At 29.6% G+C, this 18432-nt stretch overlaps 1 protein-coding gene across 1 annotated transcript; it reads right to left on the bottom strand.

Moving 5' to 3' along the window:
• Positions 1–14256: 14256 nt before the first annotated feature.
• N7481_002828 (FG-GAP repeat domain-containing protein) lies at positions 14257–16259 on the bottom strand (the record flags this gene model as incomplete). Its single annotated transcript, XM_057262047.1, has 2 exons — positions 14257–15299; positions 16256–16259. The coding sequence occupies 2 exons, from the start codon at positions 16257–16259 to the stop codon at positions 14257–14259; spliced, it is 1047 nt and encodes a 348-aa protein (XP_057126979.1).
• Positions 16260–18432: the final 2173 nt, after the last annotated feature.

The following is an 18432-nucleotide window of genomic DNA, read 5'->3' as shown; positions in this document are numbered from 1 at the left end:
AATTAGGTTAAAGTAAATAATTAATAAGGCTATAAGACCTTAATTTCTTACTAGAAAATAATATCCTACTTTAGGATAGTCAATTATCTATCCTATTCTTCTTAGTAATAGTCTACTTTATTATTATTGTAATTATACTTATAATATTCTAACCTATTCTTTATACTACTACTATTCTTAGATACTACTATAACTTCTTCAACCTTTTAGATATCTGATACAATTATACTATAGTAAGAATAAAGTTTCTTTATAATTATTTAGATTATTGTAAGAATAAAACTTCTTTAGTTAATAATTATTAAATAACTCTAGTTAATAGATTAGGTCCTATAGTACTATACTATTAAGCTTACTTAGTAAATATAAACTACTCTTAACTATTAAATATAATGAGATCCTAGCTAATAGAATAATAGTTCTATTTTTAAATAATATTCTATACTGTAAATAGTATTATATAGAAGAGTAAGATTACTCTATTTAAATTAGTTATTCTAAAGTAGATAATATTTATTAAAGTAATATATATTTACTTCTTTTAAATAGTATATACAGAGAATTATTTTCTAATATTTTAGTCTTACTTTTAGAATTACTGTAAAATCGGATTAGTATAATATAGGTTTAGTATGATATCGCCCTTAGTATAATGAATTTTCAGCTAAAAAATTAGATTTACTATATAAATATCGTCAAACCTTAATGAAGCAGCATATTATAGTCTCTTTTTTTCTTTTCTATCTATATTATACTATAAAATATATTACTAAGCCTATTATAAATTAACCTAACTAATCAGAATACTCTATCAAGTAATATTAAACTACTAAAAGACTATACTTAGGGAATAATATTAATAATTTCCCTCTACTATACAATAATAGCTAGCTTATTAGTTTAATAAAAAATATAACTATTACCCTATATAATCTACTCTATCTACTATTCTATTATTAAAATATAAATATCTAGATACTAAGCCTTCTGGCTATATTATTAATATAAAACAGTAGTATATAGTAAAGTAGCCTAATCTTAAAGCTATGTTAATCTATTAGATTACTCTTATTTAAGGTAATATTTTAATATCCTAAGAAGTTATCTAAAAAATAGCTTAGGATTACTAGACTAAGCTTCTAATATTTACTAATCAACTAATTCTAATCTTTAGTAATAGATAGTTATCTATCTTTTAAAACTAAGAAAATATTTAGGATTACTGATTATTTAGTAAACTTAGAAGTACTTTAGAAACGATAGCTAAAGCTATAATTCTAATTTAATATCTTTTAAAAATGTATTATCTAAAAGATATCTTTAACTATAATAAAACTGTTCTTTATTAGAAACAAATTTCTAATTAAAGTCTTACTATAAAGCCTTTACCTAGATAAAAGTAATAAAATATAAGAATTTTAGCTCTATTTTATTATAGTTCTGATAGCTCTAAAAACCTCTATCTTTAGTTTATTAGAATAGCTAAAACATCTTATACTTTTACCTATATAAAGATTAATATTAAGAATTTAAATCTTTAATAAAAGTTGAATTTAAAAGCTTAGATAGTCAGTAAATTTTTTAAATAGCTTTAATAGTTTAATTAATAATTAGTCAATTAAAAAGTTATTTTGTTAATAGATAATTTTTTAGCCTATAAAGCTATAGTATATTCTATTAATAAAAGTTCTTAGCTATTATAAAATACTTTAATTATCTAGCTTTCTCTAAATTTAATAAATTAATATTAGCTATTAGATTAAGGAATTATTAAAACTTAGAAAGCTTATTAGAAATAAAAATAGGTATAATTTATAGTATCTAAATTTAATTAAGGTTAAAATCCTATTAAATTCATAAATATTCTTAAAGTATTATAATAGATAATATAAACTTAGAAATTTAATATTTTAGCTTAATCTATTAGTAATTATTTTAGAAAAGTATTATATAATAATAGTTCTGATTAAGATTTAAATATCTAGCTAATAATTAATAAAGTCTTATCTAATATTTTAATATTAAGGCCTTAAATAGTTAATATTATAAGTACTAAGTACTTTCTTAATCCTAAGAATAAAATAGTCTAAGATAGATTTAAGACCTTAGATAATATAGTACTTAGTTAATTTAAGGAAGAATTAGATAATAATATAATATCTTTATTATCTGATATACTATTAGTATTAATAAATAATACTATAAAGGTATTAGAGATACTATACCTATATAAAGAATAGTAAGAAGAAGGCTTAGTATAGATAATATCTAATCTTTATAGGTATAAGAGGGTAATACAGACTAGAAAATTAAATATATAAAAGTAGAGCAATATTAGGTCCTATTTTAAATAAAATTTAGTATAGAAACTAAAAATATATATTTGAAATACTATATTATGATAATTTATTAGTACGATATAAATTAGCTATATACAGGGCATTGTACTAACCTGGTTTTACAGTAGTAGATAGTTAAAGTTGGTACAAAGGTAGAAAGATATAATTTTAGATAGGGTATTTAGGACGGCCGGGTATTTAAGACAGCTAGGAATTATGTTAATAATAATAAGAATTATTAAGCTAGGTCTTTAAAGACAGTCAGTTAATAAAGATAGAATTATTAAATTTAACTATTAAATTGGTAGCCTTTAGCTAATTATTCTCTATCTTTTAGTATAAACCTAGCTATCTAACCCAGATTATAGTAGACAGGAGGGATATACTTTATATCCTTAATATAGAAAAAAAAAATTCTTTAGGTTAAATATTATTAAAACTCTATATATAATTACTATATATATTAACTTCTAGAGCTAATATTTTATCTAAATATCTTTTAGTTAGCTAATTAACCTAGAACTAAATATTACTATTAGATAGTATTTAGACTATAGAGATAAATAGGGCTTTATTAATACTATTATTAATAATATTATTATTAGCTATAGTAACTACTCTAGTATAGATAATTTAGTTAGTATACCTAATAAATCTAGTTATACTACTAAAATACTAAAGAAGATTAACTACTATAGGCTTATTTATCTGAACTATTAGGTAAAGATTTTCTTAGAGTACTAGAATAGTACTACTAAAGATAGTAGCCTTGTTAGAAAAAATAGAGCTATTATTAGTTACTATTCCCTCTATCTAATTTAAGATAAATAAAGATTAGGTATTTATAGTTATATGACCTATATAAAGAGCTTTATAAAAATTAGCCTCTAGGATACTAAAATATAGTAAGGTATAGAATATTAGTAGAAAAAGAGGCTTTAAGATAAAGGTTAAGGTCTATAACTTATAGAGAGCTTTAGTATACTTATTTATCAAACTATATAAGAAGAATATAGATCTTAGAGGGCTCAGTTAGTAGTTTACTTTTATTTATCTTAGTTATTAGAGTAATAATAGTATTAAGAAGTTTAACAAAATAATATAGCGAAGAAAGATTTTAGTAATCAGTAACTAATTATTTCTAGTATTAGTAATCTTTAATAATAAATAAGTAAAGGCTATAATACTAAGGTCATAGTTCTTAGAAGATAATAGCTATAGAGCCTTAGATAATCCTTTTTTTACTCTTCTTTACTATAATAGCTACTATAATAGTTAGAATCAGATAAAAGAATATTACATAACTTAGTATAGTCAGGGAAATAGAATAATATACCCTATAATAGGTATAGTATAATAGAGCAGTATATTATGTTTGCCAGAGAGTTTTTTAATTATAAAGATACTAAAGTATTCTTCTAGTATTTCTATATCTAAAAGATAAAGTATTAGAATATAGTAAGTAAATTTACAAGCCTAAATAGTGTAACTATATACTTATAGTACCTATACTTTATTCTAAATATATAGGGCTATAGCGATAACTATTTAATTAGGGCTAGGCTAGTATGCTGTTAGTAATAATCTTTTTGGCCTAGGCCTATTATAGTACTCCCCTCCCTACTTAATCCTTTAGCTAAAAGTTATAGTACTAGTATTACTATATTCTTTTCAGTGGTAGTTAATAGTTAGGGAAATCTTATAATATAGCTAAATTACCTTTTTTATATATCTAACACTATATAATTCTATATCTTATTTACTAGCTCCTATTTTGTCTCTCTATACCTAGACTATTTTACTAAAACCTTAACTTCTTTATCTCTACTAATATATCTTTCTTAAGTTAAGTATTTCTTTAACTTTATATTCTATCTTATTATTGATTTCTATAGAAGGTAGCTATATCGTTAATAAATTAAGAGAGAAATAGGTCTACTACTAGCTGTACTAACTTAATATTAAATATTAGATATATACTTAGTATATCTAGTTATACTATATATAGTATATATACCTTTATTACTTTGTACTCTATATATATATCTAATTAAACTTTCTAGTAGACTATTACAAATGAATATTATATAGCTTTCTAGCCGAATATTATTTAAAGCAGCTTTATAGCTACTGTTATTATACTAGTTAATACCAATAGAGTACTTTCTAAGCTTAATATCTCTCTCTAAATACCTTTACCACCACCAAACCGACCAAGCAGTAAATCTAGCTAATTTACACTAAAAATACCTAAATTAGTAATCAGCTAGCTAAGTAAGCTTCCATACTAAAAGAGCTATTAAAGCAATAATTTAATAGCCCGCTAACACTGTTAAAAATTATACTTAATCTGATTATTAAAGGCCACTCTATTGTACTGTATAATACTATACTACTAGTAAAGGAGAATACTAATCTATTTACAGCAAATAAAAAGAAACATCAAAAGCGTAAGCAATCAACTAGGCAGATTGCTCATGAAGGGGGACTATCGATCGAAGAGGGCCTACAGCTAGCTCAGCAGTTAATTCAGCCAGTAGAAGCTAATAAGGTAGTATCACATAAACAGATTGGTCTGCCTCAACAGCTAATTCAACCGGCTAGGAGGGCTCCCCCTACCTACAGTAGATGTAGAGTAACTGGATATAGGATTAATCAATATAGAAATCGCTAGCTTAGGATGAATTGATACGTTTGTGTTGATATATTTTGGTTAAAAAGTTTACACTAGGGGTGGGTGCACAGGCCGACTGTGTGCGCAGCTCGGCCGTGGATTACGTTAGGTTTAGCTAAACTTAATTACTAATATAGTATATTAGGGTAGGATACTAAGATCAGTTTACCTATTCTTATTATATTTCTTAGGATAACTATAATAACTAACTATACCTAATTAGAAGCTTCTTATGGTTATTTTATAAATAATTTACTAATAGTAGTAGGCAGAGTTATTTTATCTATTTATATTATCTTATTATTATCTATACTCACAGTATTAATATAATATCTATAAGTAAAGAAGAAAAGAGATAATTCTATTAAAGTGTTCTAGTTGTTAATTACTACTATAATTATTAATAATATTTAATTTTAGTTATCCTATATAGAGATTATAAAGATCCTTATAATCCTTTCTATTTCTTAGTTTATTTATTCTATTATTCTGTCTGATTATAGGTAGAAAGTAGTAAATAATTAGTATTAAATTATTGGATTTTTATATATTATTTATTAGAATCTGTTTATAAGCCATAGCCTTTAATTGCTAATAATTATCTTAAGTAAAGTATAATACATATAGAAGTATATCAGAAATACTTTTACTATATACTAATTAATATTATACTCTTTATAAGTTAATTAATAATAACTAATAGGTTTATAGAACTATCCTTCTTTATTAGTAATAACTCTATAATAAAATCTATAAATAATTTAGCCTAGATTTATTGTAGAACTAAAAGTAGTTTTAGTAATTTATACTTTATATCTTAATAGACTATAGTTCTTCTTTAACTAAATCTTACTTAAATTCTAACTTACTAATATTATATTATAGCCCAATATCCTTAAGATTCTTAAGTACTTTATAGATCTTTTACTAATAGTCCTTAATTAAGCTATCTAAATAGATAATAATATTATTAATATAGATAATTATAAAGTTATAATATTCCTATAGAGTTTAGTTAATAAATCTTTAGAATATAGCCAGTATACTAATAAGGCTAAAAAGTATTATATTCTATTTAAAAAAAACTATATCTTATATAAAATACTATCTTCTATTCTTTACCTAGTAATATCTATATCCTATAAAATACTATAATAATTTTAAGCTTTATAAACTATCTTATCTTTAATATATTCTATAGTTTCCTTTAAATTAATATTAGTAGGTACTAATGCTTAATACTTAAATTTACTAATCTTTAATAGTTAATATAAAACTATATTTCTCTGTCTAGTTTCTATACTAATAGTACTAGTAGTATATAGATAACTTACTTATTTTATCTAATATTTTAGTCAATATCTTTCTAAAGTATAAAAGTTCTTCTTTATATATACTATAGAGTAGACTATAGAGAGAAAGTTCTTAAATACTATTCTAAACTTATTTTAATAGTATCTTATAGTTAATTCTTAGTTGGTAAGATAGTAGTATATTTAATAATTATTAGCTAAAGATATCTAACTATTTCTAATATTAGTAGAGAAGTCTTTCTTTAATAAAAACTTTATTATTTAGCTAAAACATAGCCTTCTTAATATTATCTAATATAACTTTTCTAATTTATAATCTATCTAGCATTATTATCCTATTAAATAAGTACTAAATATATTTAAAATTATTGATAGTTAATTTACTTCTAATATCTTTTACTAATAGGTCTGATTAAATAATCTTTTTAATTCTAATATTATATCTTTCTATAAGACTTTATATAGATATCTATATATTGTAAGATGGGAATGCTCAATGGCAGTCTGCGTTGGCAGACGGGTCGATCACAAGAAGACAAAACCACCACACTCGCAGAGTGCAGGAGAGTAGTAGACAAAGCGTGACGCTATCGAGATGTGACTAATAAGACATTCGAGTCTTCATGGACATGCGATATACCGATACCGCAACCTCGGCCTCAGTAGACTCCGCAGAAAGAATAATTCATAAGGGGGAACATGCATGTTGTTATTGATACTATCGAACGAACGCTACTTATTCTTCCGAAACGATATGGCTGCCTTGTTACTAAGGCCCTAATCACCTGACTATGGGATACCGGTGTTGAGAGCGGAATTCCCCATTACAATATATATATATATATATATATTATATATCTGATCTTTAATAATATATATAGATATCCAGATTAATGTAGGTAATATAGATAATTAATACTTAATTTACTATTATACTATCTAGCTATTATATACATCTTAAAATATAGGAGATTAGAAAATTTAGTAAGTATACTGTTTATTATTATATAGCTAAGATAGCTATAGTTAACTAATACCTCTATAAACTAAGTTCTATTAGTTATAATGTTAACTATAAATAGTAATTCCTTACTCTTATCTAATTTCTTAACTTTCTTTTATTCTTATTTATAGCTAAGAATAGAAGCTATTCTTTTTCTAATTTATTATTACTAATAGATATATATTTATTACTGTTAGTATTACTTTAATAATTAGCTTTACTTTCTTTATATAGATAATAAGTAGCTTTTACTTTAATATTTAGATTACTATAGATATCTTTTAGATACTCTGATAGGTTCTCTAGGATTTTAGTATCTTAGTAGTATTTTATATATATATTAGTATTCTTCTATATAAGTTTTTTTTAGTTATAAAAATATATAGATAAACTAATTAGTCTTAGAACTAGTAGTATTACTATTAACTACTAGCTTATTCTTTATTATAATTTACTTTATTAACTAATTATTTATACTTCCTATAAATAGTAGTAGGTCTAAAATTCATACTTATAATTATTAAGAAGACTTAGCCTAAACTAATAATATAGAAAAGAATAATCCTTTAGCTAAAAAATTAGGTCTTTTCTCTAGATCTTTAGGCTTATTGTTACGGGATTTGAAGTATACGATATCCCAGACTCTTAAGGCTGATTAATAGATAAATCCTCTTTAAGTCACCTGTATATTGATATCTACCCAAACCCTAATATATTTAAGATCCTATAAGTATTCTAGATTCTTGATCTTCTTAAGAATTAGTCTCTGTATTAACTATCTAATCTGATCTCTACTATCTGATATCCTTGCCTAGTTATAGGTCTCTAGTCTGATGACCTAGTAACTATTATAATTCTGATTCTTCTCTCTTAAATACCTAAGGATTAAAGATAGTACCCTCTATACGCTAAAACCCTATATTCTCCTATAGTAGTATATAGTCTAAAGTTACTATACCTCCTCATTCTACTATTTAACCTAAGATTAAATCAGCCCTAGATTAGTATAAAAACCCTATAGAATCTAAGCCAGATTAGATATTAATCTATAGAGCTACTGTATATAATACTAATATATCTCTTCTTTTCTTTTATAGGATATAGATCAGAAGAATTATAGGTAAATCTATAACTAAAAATATTACTAAGCCTAGAAGTATTAATATAGATAGTCTAGAAGAAAATAAATATAAACTAGAATATCTTATAGAGTTTTTAGTAATTTAGACCTATATCAAAGAGCTTTCTGCTTAGGTCTATAGAAATATAAATACTAGAGTCTTTCTAGATAAGCTATCTATAAATTATAAGAAAACTAAGACTAAAAAGTATAAAAAAGTAGAGGGTTTTAAGGATAATAAATTTAATAGATTCTTTAGCCTTTAGAAGTAAGAAAACTAACTCTTTTAGTTTAGATATATCTTTTAAAGTAATTCTAAAGTCTATAAAGATAAGAAAATAAGGATTTTTATAAAAGTTAAATATCTTAACTCTGACTATAAGAATAACTAGACTATAGAAAAGAGATACCTTAAAGGTCTTCTATTATTATCTTATAGATCTAGAATACTATTTTTCTTAGGTCTTTTAGAATAAGTAAGTAAGTTTACTACTATATATTTAATAATATATAAAGGTTTCTCTAGAAACTTAAGTATAATAGGTAGAAAAAGTATAGAGTATTTAGGAATTTACTAAAGTAAAAGTATATAAGTATAATCTATTTAATAATAATTCTAATTTAAGTTTAAATACCTATAATTTAATAACTTATCTCTGAACTAGTCTAATAATAAAGAATAAGATTAAAAAGGTTCTAAAAATCTATACTTAAAGGATCCTTATAGTCTTAAAACTAACCTAAATTAAAATAACTCTAACTTATATCTAAATCTTCCTTATTTTAGTAGTAATCTTTACTTATTTTTTTTTAAAAAATAATAATAATCTAAATAATATATCTATTAGAGAGATTAACTAATCTATTAGAATTCCTTTAAATAATTATTTTAACTATAGCAAGCTATAGACCTTGCCAAAGCCCGGGCCGGGCCGCTAAGGAAGCCTGTAGCCTGTGACTAGCGGCCTGTGGGCCTAAGTTTTAGGCCTGAGCCTATAGGCCTATAGCCCGCAGGCCGGGCCACAGGCTGCTAAAAAAGCCCCGCAGGCCTGTGACCTGCCTATATAGGAAGGTATCCTAAGCATAACTTAGTATAAATATAAAAATTTTAATGTATTTCTTAGTGTAGTATCATTATTGTATTACTATAGGTAGTAGGTACCTTAGGATTCAGCTGAAAGATAAGCTTACAATCGCTATAGCCAGTTTGTTATAATCGCCATAGCCAAATTGGTGTAATCCCTATCGCCAATTTATTATAATCCCTATAGCTAATTTAGTATAATCTCTATTGCTAATTTGTTATAATTGCTATAGCTAACCTATACTTAGTACTAGTATTATCAGATTTTAGGTATTTTATGCTTAGTGAGTACTATCTATTAGTTATTATCTATCTAGTATTGTTAATTCTGGTAATATTACCTATATATGCTTAGTATATATACCTAGTACGTATACCTAGAATTAGGCATCGCCAGAACCCACTATAACCCGGACCCAACCCAAAATGGGTTTTGGGTCGAATACCATAACCCATTGATAGGTTTTAGGTTATCACCTATAGCCCAAAACCTAATTGGGAACCCAATGGGTTCCTATTTTGGTATAAACAAGGTAAACATACCAAGCTTTTAAATACAGTATGTATTAGTACTGTTTTTAGGCCTTATATATAGGTATTTTAAGTTTTTTATTTTATATTATTATTATTCTATATCTAATATATATATATTATATATTAAAAGGCTAAAAAGTAGTGTATTTAAAAATAAAATAAATTACAGAGCTCTATAGTAAAGATAGTGGTATACCCTACTAGGTAATATATATCTTTACAAAAAGTCTTATTTTTCTAATAACTCTTTCATTACTGTATATTTTAGTCCTAAACTTTAAATATACAATGATTAATACTATATATATATCTATATGAAATCTTAGTATCTAAATCTTTCTAGAAAAAAAAGATATAAATCAAGTATTGAAATACACTACATAAAATTTATAAATAAATTATGCCAAAATAGGTTGAAATGGGAACCTACTGGGTTATTGGGTTTAACCCATTGGGTTTTGGGTTGGGTTTTGGGTCGGCATCTCCAACCCAAAATGGGTTATGGCGATGCCTACCTAGAATATAATAATAATAATTTATAAATATTTTACTGATGTATTTTATATACTAAATATTAATATTTTTGTTTAAAATTTTATTTATATAATAGTAAGAATATATATTATATATATTATAAGTTTGAAGTACTTCTGATTTATAGAAATTAAAATATTTTAGTTTTAGTTATTTGATAATTTTAAATATAAAGATATATATATCTAATATAGAGGATAGTACTACTACTATTCTTCTTAAAATTCTAAGAGCTTTAGCTATAGGCCTAAGCAGAGTATAGGCCCTAGGGGCCTACTTCTAAACTAATTAAATAATAGTACTAATTATATTATTATAATATTACTAGTTAAATAAAGCTACTATATAATAATATACTATAATATATAATACTAAGGCTATATAGATAATAGTTACTGAATACCCCCTTTTTGCCTGCAAAATAATAATCAACAGCCAGCAATAGCGATAGGGATTATACCAAATTAGCTATAGGGATTACAATAAATTAGCTATAGCGATCGTAATAAATTGGCGATGGTGATTATAACAAATTAGCTATAGCGATTATAAGCTTAGTATTATACATAGCTATACACTCAAAATTACTAAAAATACAATATATCTTATGTATTCTTATGTTTGTCTTATTTGAAGGCCTGCAGGCCGGGCCGGCCTACCCGCAGGCCGGGCTTTCTTAGCGGCCTGTAGCCCGTGACTAGCGGCCCGGATAGGCCCGGGCCCAAAAGCCTACAGGCTTTGGCAAGGTCTAGTAAGCTAGGCTATTAGATAAGTAAATATTATCTACTACTTAAAGCCCTAGAGATAAAGATCTAGTAAGCTTATTTAAGACCTTAGTATTACTATAATAATACTTAATTAAAAGACTTAGGAAAAATACTATCTTTATAAGTTCTGACTTTTAGTCTTAAATAAAAAATAGTTATCTATCTCTATATTCTGATTTATATCTAAAATAGTATTAAAATATATATAGATATTAATATCTATATAGAGATAGACCTTATTAGTTATAAATTTATTTAGAAATATTACTTTAATTAAGCTAAGTATAATACTTTTTTTTTTAGAAATAATAGGCTAATAAGGTACCTCTATCTATAGTATATAGACTATTCTAATTACTATATATAATTTTTAGGAAACTAAGTAAGAGTTTTTATATCTCTATATTATTATTAATAAAGATCTCTATCTATTAGGATTCTTAGTATTATTATTAAATATAACTATTTAAAAATATAAATTATATTAGCTCTATAGTAGAAATAATAATAGTTTAAATATAAAAGAAAGATAATAAAATAGTTAAAGCCTTATTAGTTTATAAAAGTATATAGAAACTAAGCTTATATCTTTATAGTTATTAAAATATCTAAAAAAGTCTAGCTTCTCCTAGAAAAAGAAAAAAAATTAACAGTAAGTTAAGACTAAATTCTCTCTAAATTATTAGTATTTTAGAATATATTTAAGATATAGAACTCTAAGATTATACTACTATAAAAGAAAACTAACTATTTAATTAAGCTTAAAGAAGATATATTATCCCTATATAGCCTAATTTATATTCTTTTATAAGTAGAACTTATAGAGTTATAGAAGTATTTTAATAAAAACTTAGTAAATAGTTAAATTAGACTATTAAAGAGCCTAGCTAGTATACCTATCCTATTTATATTCAAAAAGAATAGAGAACTATATCTCTGTATTAATTATTAAAGATTAAATAAAGTTTTTATTAAAAATTAGTATTCTCTATCCCTTATATTAGAGATTCTTAACTATTTTTCTAGGGCTAGATATCTTAGTAAAATTAATATATAAAATATATACTATAGGATCTATATTTAAGAAGAAGAAAAATAAAAAATAGCTTTCTATATAAGATATAGCTATTTTAAATATATAGTTATACTATTTAGCCTTACTAATATACTAATAATATTCTAAAGCTATATTTATACTATACTTTATAGTCTTGTTAATATTATTTATATTATATATTTAGATAATATTCTTATCTTCTCTAAGACCTATAAAAAGTATATAGAATACTTTAGTCTTATACTTAAAAGGTTAAAGAAAGCCTAACTATTTATTAAAGTCTCTAAATATTAATTCTATAAAAAAAAAAGTTAAATTTCTTAGCTTTATTATTAGTTAAAATAGTATCTCTAAAGACCTAGAATAGATTTAAACTATCTAAGAATAAAGGTAGCCTATATTCTATAGAGATATCTATAGGCATCGCCAAAACCTATTTTTCAACCCATTTCTTGGCATGCCAAGAACCAAAAAACCCATTCAAAACCTATTTTGCATAAAAATTATATAAAACCAGTATAAAGTAGCCTAATTAGGAAGGTCTTGGCATATTTATGCTTGAACTCTAATAATGGGTTCTTGGCAATGGGCTTTGGGTCGGCATCTCCAACCCAAAATGGGTTATGGCGATGCCTAGTCCGGGTTATAGTGGGTTCTGGCGATGCCTACTTAGCCCTCTCTAAAACAAGCTGCTTCTATTAAGATAGATCTAGTACTGGTCAGGACAGTATAGAAAGTTAATAGCTATAATAAAAAATCAAAATTAGCAATACATTGGCGATATATATTTACCCCAAGGAACGGTCTGTTTCAGAGATATATTCTGGAACAGAACTCTGAGCGAGGAGCAAATACTACCGGCTTTATATCAGAGTACCGTATATTGGCTATATTTACAACACAGGATAGTATCTACTTTGCTGTTCTAAATCTGCAGTCATTGATGGGATATATTTCCTAAACTTCTATCAGGTAATTAGAGGCTATAGCCAAAGTAATGGTTCTGTTGTCTGAAGATTTCTTCGACTCAATCAAGGCATTGCTCAATACCTGACTAATGTGGTTTAGTGGGTTTTCTATTTCTGGCCCCTGTTCCATTTCGGGTTGACTAACATCTTTCTAACTAGCTCCCGTGCATTTATGTAGAATGCTATTTCGCGTATTCACAACAAGTGCGGTCATGAACATGTCTGAATACGATTCATGGTTAGTGAATAATCTTCAGTCTGAAATTTCAAGTCTAACTCTAAAATTTACGAAAAGTAAGCCTGCCATATAGATAGCAAAACGTGGAGGCACTAACTCACCTGCAAAGCTGCTTTAGATCACTGCGCAGAATGCAGTGTTAGGGATTCCACCTCGAGAACTTTGTTGGGAATAAGGATCCGTCAAGCCCTCTGCCAGAGCCTTTTCCCTATGAGTCTAGTCAACTCTACCCGATCATCCCAGCCAAGGACCCTATTCTATTCTTCTTCCTGGGTCTTCCACTTCAATTCACTCCAGTACATATATATTGTATGTTCTCACTCCTACTATGGTACTCGACGGGTCCGGATGGGAAATATTTCGGATAGGGATACTTGTAGGTCTCTCCGGTCTCATCAGCTATATAAGAGTTTTCAGAATATAATCACGTAAAGTAGTAGTTATAACTTGGATAGGCATTGTCTCTTTCTATTCCTCTCTTCGTATATATTAGAGGACAAAGGATATCATTATGAAGCATTAACCTAACTGAATGGAAGTCTCATGGGGGTCTGAAGCTTCTATAGGAAAACCTCTAGAATAACATGAAAAGAATGAGACCTCACGCATACGCCCTATACTCCTCCTAAGTACCGCAAGGCTTCCCAAGTAATACGCTGATTGTATCGTCACGAAGATTTGCAGCCACGATATCGGGATAGGTGTCTTCGTTAAAGTCACCCACTGCAACACCCCATGGCTCAGCCCCTACAGCGAATGTTTGCTGAGGCTCGAAGGTCCCCGATCCAGTACCCAGAAAAACACCTAATGAATTGCTGCCGGCAGCACTATTCGCAATAACCATATCGAGATTGCCATCCTTGTCGACGTCGGCTAGTGCAATACCATACGGCTGAGGCCCTGCAGGAAATGTAGTCTGCGCCCCGAAGGTCCCAGAGCCAGTCCCAAGTAATACACTAACTGTATCTCCGTTGACATTTGTAGCCGCAATATCGAGAATGCCATCCCCATTAAAGTCGCCCACGTTAACATCAACCGGCGTAGCTCCCACAGGATACGCAGTCTGTGGCAGGAAATCCCCTGTTCCAGTCCCAAGCAAGACGCTCACCGTATCGTCAACAACATTCGCAACCACAACATCAAGATGTTCATCCGCGTTGAAGTCTCCCACCGCAATAGCAGCAGGTCCGGATCCGACAGTGAATAAGGTCGGCGATCCGAAGTTCCCTAAACCATCCCCAAGTAAGAGACTCACTGCATTACCATTATTTGCAGCCACAATATCAAGATTGCCATCTTCGTCAAAGTCACCCACTTCAATACTACGTGCATTACCAAGTCCTGGAAATGTGTTATGCAGCTGGAAAGTTCCTGATCCAGTATTGAGCAAGATACTCAGTGTGCCAACGGCGGCATTCGTAGCCGCAATATCGAGATACCCATCTCCGTTAAAGTCACCAAGTGCAACATCCGCTGGCCCTGATCCAACGGGGTACGCGGTCTGTGTCTGAAAGCTTCCTGATCCAGTTCCCAGCAAGACGCTTACTGAATTGCTGGCGCCACCACTATTTGCAGTGACGATGTCGATATGGCCATCTTTGTTGAGATCGCCCAGTGCAACAGCAGACGGAAAGCGGCCCACGGCGAATGCGGTCTGTGGTTGGAACCCTTGGAATATTGTGCAGGTGCAGCTGCCTGAAGAGCATGTTTCTCCGGTAGGGCACTATGAACAGAGAGAATGCACGTTAGCTAGAACATCGCCAGAATAGCAACCCTCCAGGGTGTGACGATAGATCAATCTTACACTGTTTCCACAACTCCCACAGTTATCAGTGCTGCTCTCGAGGTCGACGCAGGTTCCATTGCAACAAGTCAGACCGGACGCGCACTATCAAGCACCACTTAGTCGTCATCACAAGACGTAGTCTGCGACAGCCTTACACATTGCCCATTACAACGAGAAGAATCGTCACAATCTTTTGGTACACAAACGCAGGACCTATTTATATCAGCTTCAGATGGTTCTGTAACCACGATCGAGAAAGGTACTCACGAAGTACTTTGTCCAATAAGAAGACCAAGTAAATTAGGAGATTCGCTACCATCGTCGTCGCAATAGCCTGATTCGTGGCCTTGTTTCTGACACTTCAATAAATCAGAATATTGGCACCAGCATGCACCTATGAATCCTAATAGGATAATACCTTGTCATTACAATCGTCCGGGTCACAACTGCCTTCCCCACCTCCTCCCACTCCAACCCCGATATCTCCAATATCACCACCCCCAGTGTCAATGTTAATCCCACCACCATTCCCATTGCCAATATTGTTACCTCCATGGGAAATCTTCCCACCTCTAGGCCCACTCCATTTTTGGGGGGTTTCGTCTGCAGTGAGGGCAGAGACAAGGCCACAAGAAAAAAGTATTAGAGAGAAACGCATTTTGATGCGCATCCTTTGCAATAAATATTGTCGGGAAACAATGTCAAGTCGAAGTCGTCGTCCTACTCACGAGAAGAAAATTAATTCCCGCCACCTTCAATGACGGGGGTCATATCTACAGTAAGTGTTTTCATAATCCTTAATTTTCAGTTTAGACGCCATCTCTAGAATGAAGATCACTCATTCTGTGGGGTTAATGGTATGTGCACAGATGTCGGCAAAGTTTTCCAGCGAGATACGTGGAATTTGATTGATCGCCAGTGTGTGTTCCTAGTCCAGGGGGCATGTCCCAAGTGATGGAATTTCAGGTCCTATTAAGTTAATTAGGGATTTAATAAGTTGATACTGTGTTTTGCTAGGTTGAATTATGAAATGCTAAATCAGGAAAGGCTAGTAGTATAAGTAACTAAAAACTGTATCATTACACCTCTAAAAATATACTCTAGCATGCCCACCATGGCGTAGTCCCAATTCAAGCGTCCTAACTCTAGCACTTCTAACTTCGCAACACGCCACCGAATGGCACCAAACCTCAAGAGTCAAGACCTGGCAGCGTAAAGCCATTGTTCATATTATCCACTGTCTAACTTTTGGTATTATGATTAAAATTGTTAGATATGTTCCCTGGAATGTGAAGAACTTAATTCTTTTAGAAGTCCAGGGTTTATGGTATGCACATAAATCCCGGCAAAACTTTCCGGTAACCAGAATAGAGTTATGTGGGATCTGATTGGTCGTCCGTACGTTCTCCCGGCCTGGCTATTATGTCTGGCTATTATGTCTGGGAAATACCTTATCCCCATCAAATCTTAAGAATTTGTGTTCTTGCACCTGCATTCCCAACCCCTCATCCAATTTTTATCGAGTGTGACAGAGACGATGTGCAAACTAGGAAGCAGCGAATTTTATTCTATCAAGAACATCATAATATATTCTTACTCTATCCCATGGCAGCTTCCGTTCAGCGAGAAAGAAAATACTAAAAACGGTGGATAGTATTAACTGTTAAAGTTTAGATGATTGATTACTCTTCCCGATTTCAGCGAATACATAAAGCTATATAAACAGCGAGGGGACCAGGCTGAAAGTCATCCTAGTGCTTGATATATAACGTGTTTTACCCACGAGTCGGCCACCCCTGCGAGTCGGCCACGTATCTCCACCACCACTATATTATATATAAATAAATCCACCAACACCAATTAAATTGCAAAAACTAAGTACTATTATTAAGCGGGCACCTATTGCGCTTATGCCCTATCTCACAACAATTGCCACAACGCTGTGGCGCCCTCTCATTGGTCGTTCTTGCTGCGCGCGGAGGTGCCGATAGTGTAGCCATATTAGTTTCATTTGCCAATCGTAGGCATATTTGCATATCTTCCACAGTAATGCCGCCTTCATAGGGTATTTAGGCACTAGGTAACGCTTGCCTGCGTAGTTTTCGGCTATTTTCAGCTATTACACGGCTATAATCGGCAGCTGTCATAACAAGCTTGCTTGCTAAGCTTTAGGCACCTCTGCTAAGTTGGTCTAATTGCCGTTGTATCTCAGCTTCATTATCGCTGGATCACCGCTTAATTAGTTGCTTAATTAATAATCCTTGCCGCCAAAAATTAGCTGATTTATATAGCGTATATGGCACAAATTATTTGCTACTAATACTACCACATAATAGTAGTGGTAGTAGTATAAGAGAGAGTATATTAAGCTTTTATAGTACTCTCTCTAGCGAATAGGGTATAATACTAGAGCCTGCAAAGCTACCTATAATAACAGAGCTTTTATAGGTTGCTGTACGTACTGTAGGGTATATATCGAGAAAATCAAGCTTATTAATATAGGTAGTATCTGTACAGGCTATATTCTAAATATACTAGCTATAGAAGTGCTTCAATATACCAAAACAGCCAATATCTAGCGGCTATAATAAATATAATAAGTATACAGGTATATAAATTATAATAATATTATTTACCATACAAATTAAGTTAAATTATAGGGTAAGATAACTCCTATAGCCATCTATAACCAGCATTAAGTAGGTACTATATTACCTCTTAATAATATACAGAATAAAGTATTCTTCAAGCCATAAGAGGCCTATAGCATATGTTATCTATCTATTTTTACTGACCTTAAAGTACCAGTCTCTTAGTACAGTACTAAACCAGCCTGTTATTAAGTTTTTAGCTTTGAAGATAATAGTCAGAGGAAAAACCTTATACTGGTTGATATATTTAATTACAGTTATCTACTCTTGATTACTAGGCTATAGGAGTTTTCGCCGCCTATAGTAATCCCTTCTAGTTACAACCTTTAAAGTACTGGTAATCCCTATTATAAACCCAGTTTTA

This window comes from Penicillium waksmanii, assembly GCF_028829765.1.
Source record: "Penicillium waksmanii strain IBT 27052 chromosome Unknown utg000002l:1.0-3326099.0:1.0-3328782.0, whole genome shotgun sequence".
Taxonomy (NCBI): Eukaryota; Fungi; Ascomycota; class Eurotiomycetes; order Eurotiales; family Aspergillaceae; genus Penicillium; species Penicillium waksmanii.
The sequence above is the reverse complement of the archived record's forward strand: the minus strand, read 5'-3'. Positions and strand labels throughout refer to the sequence as shown.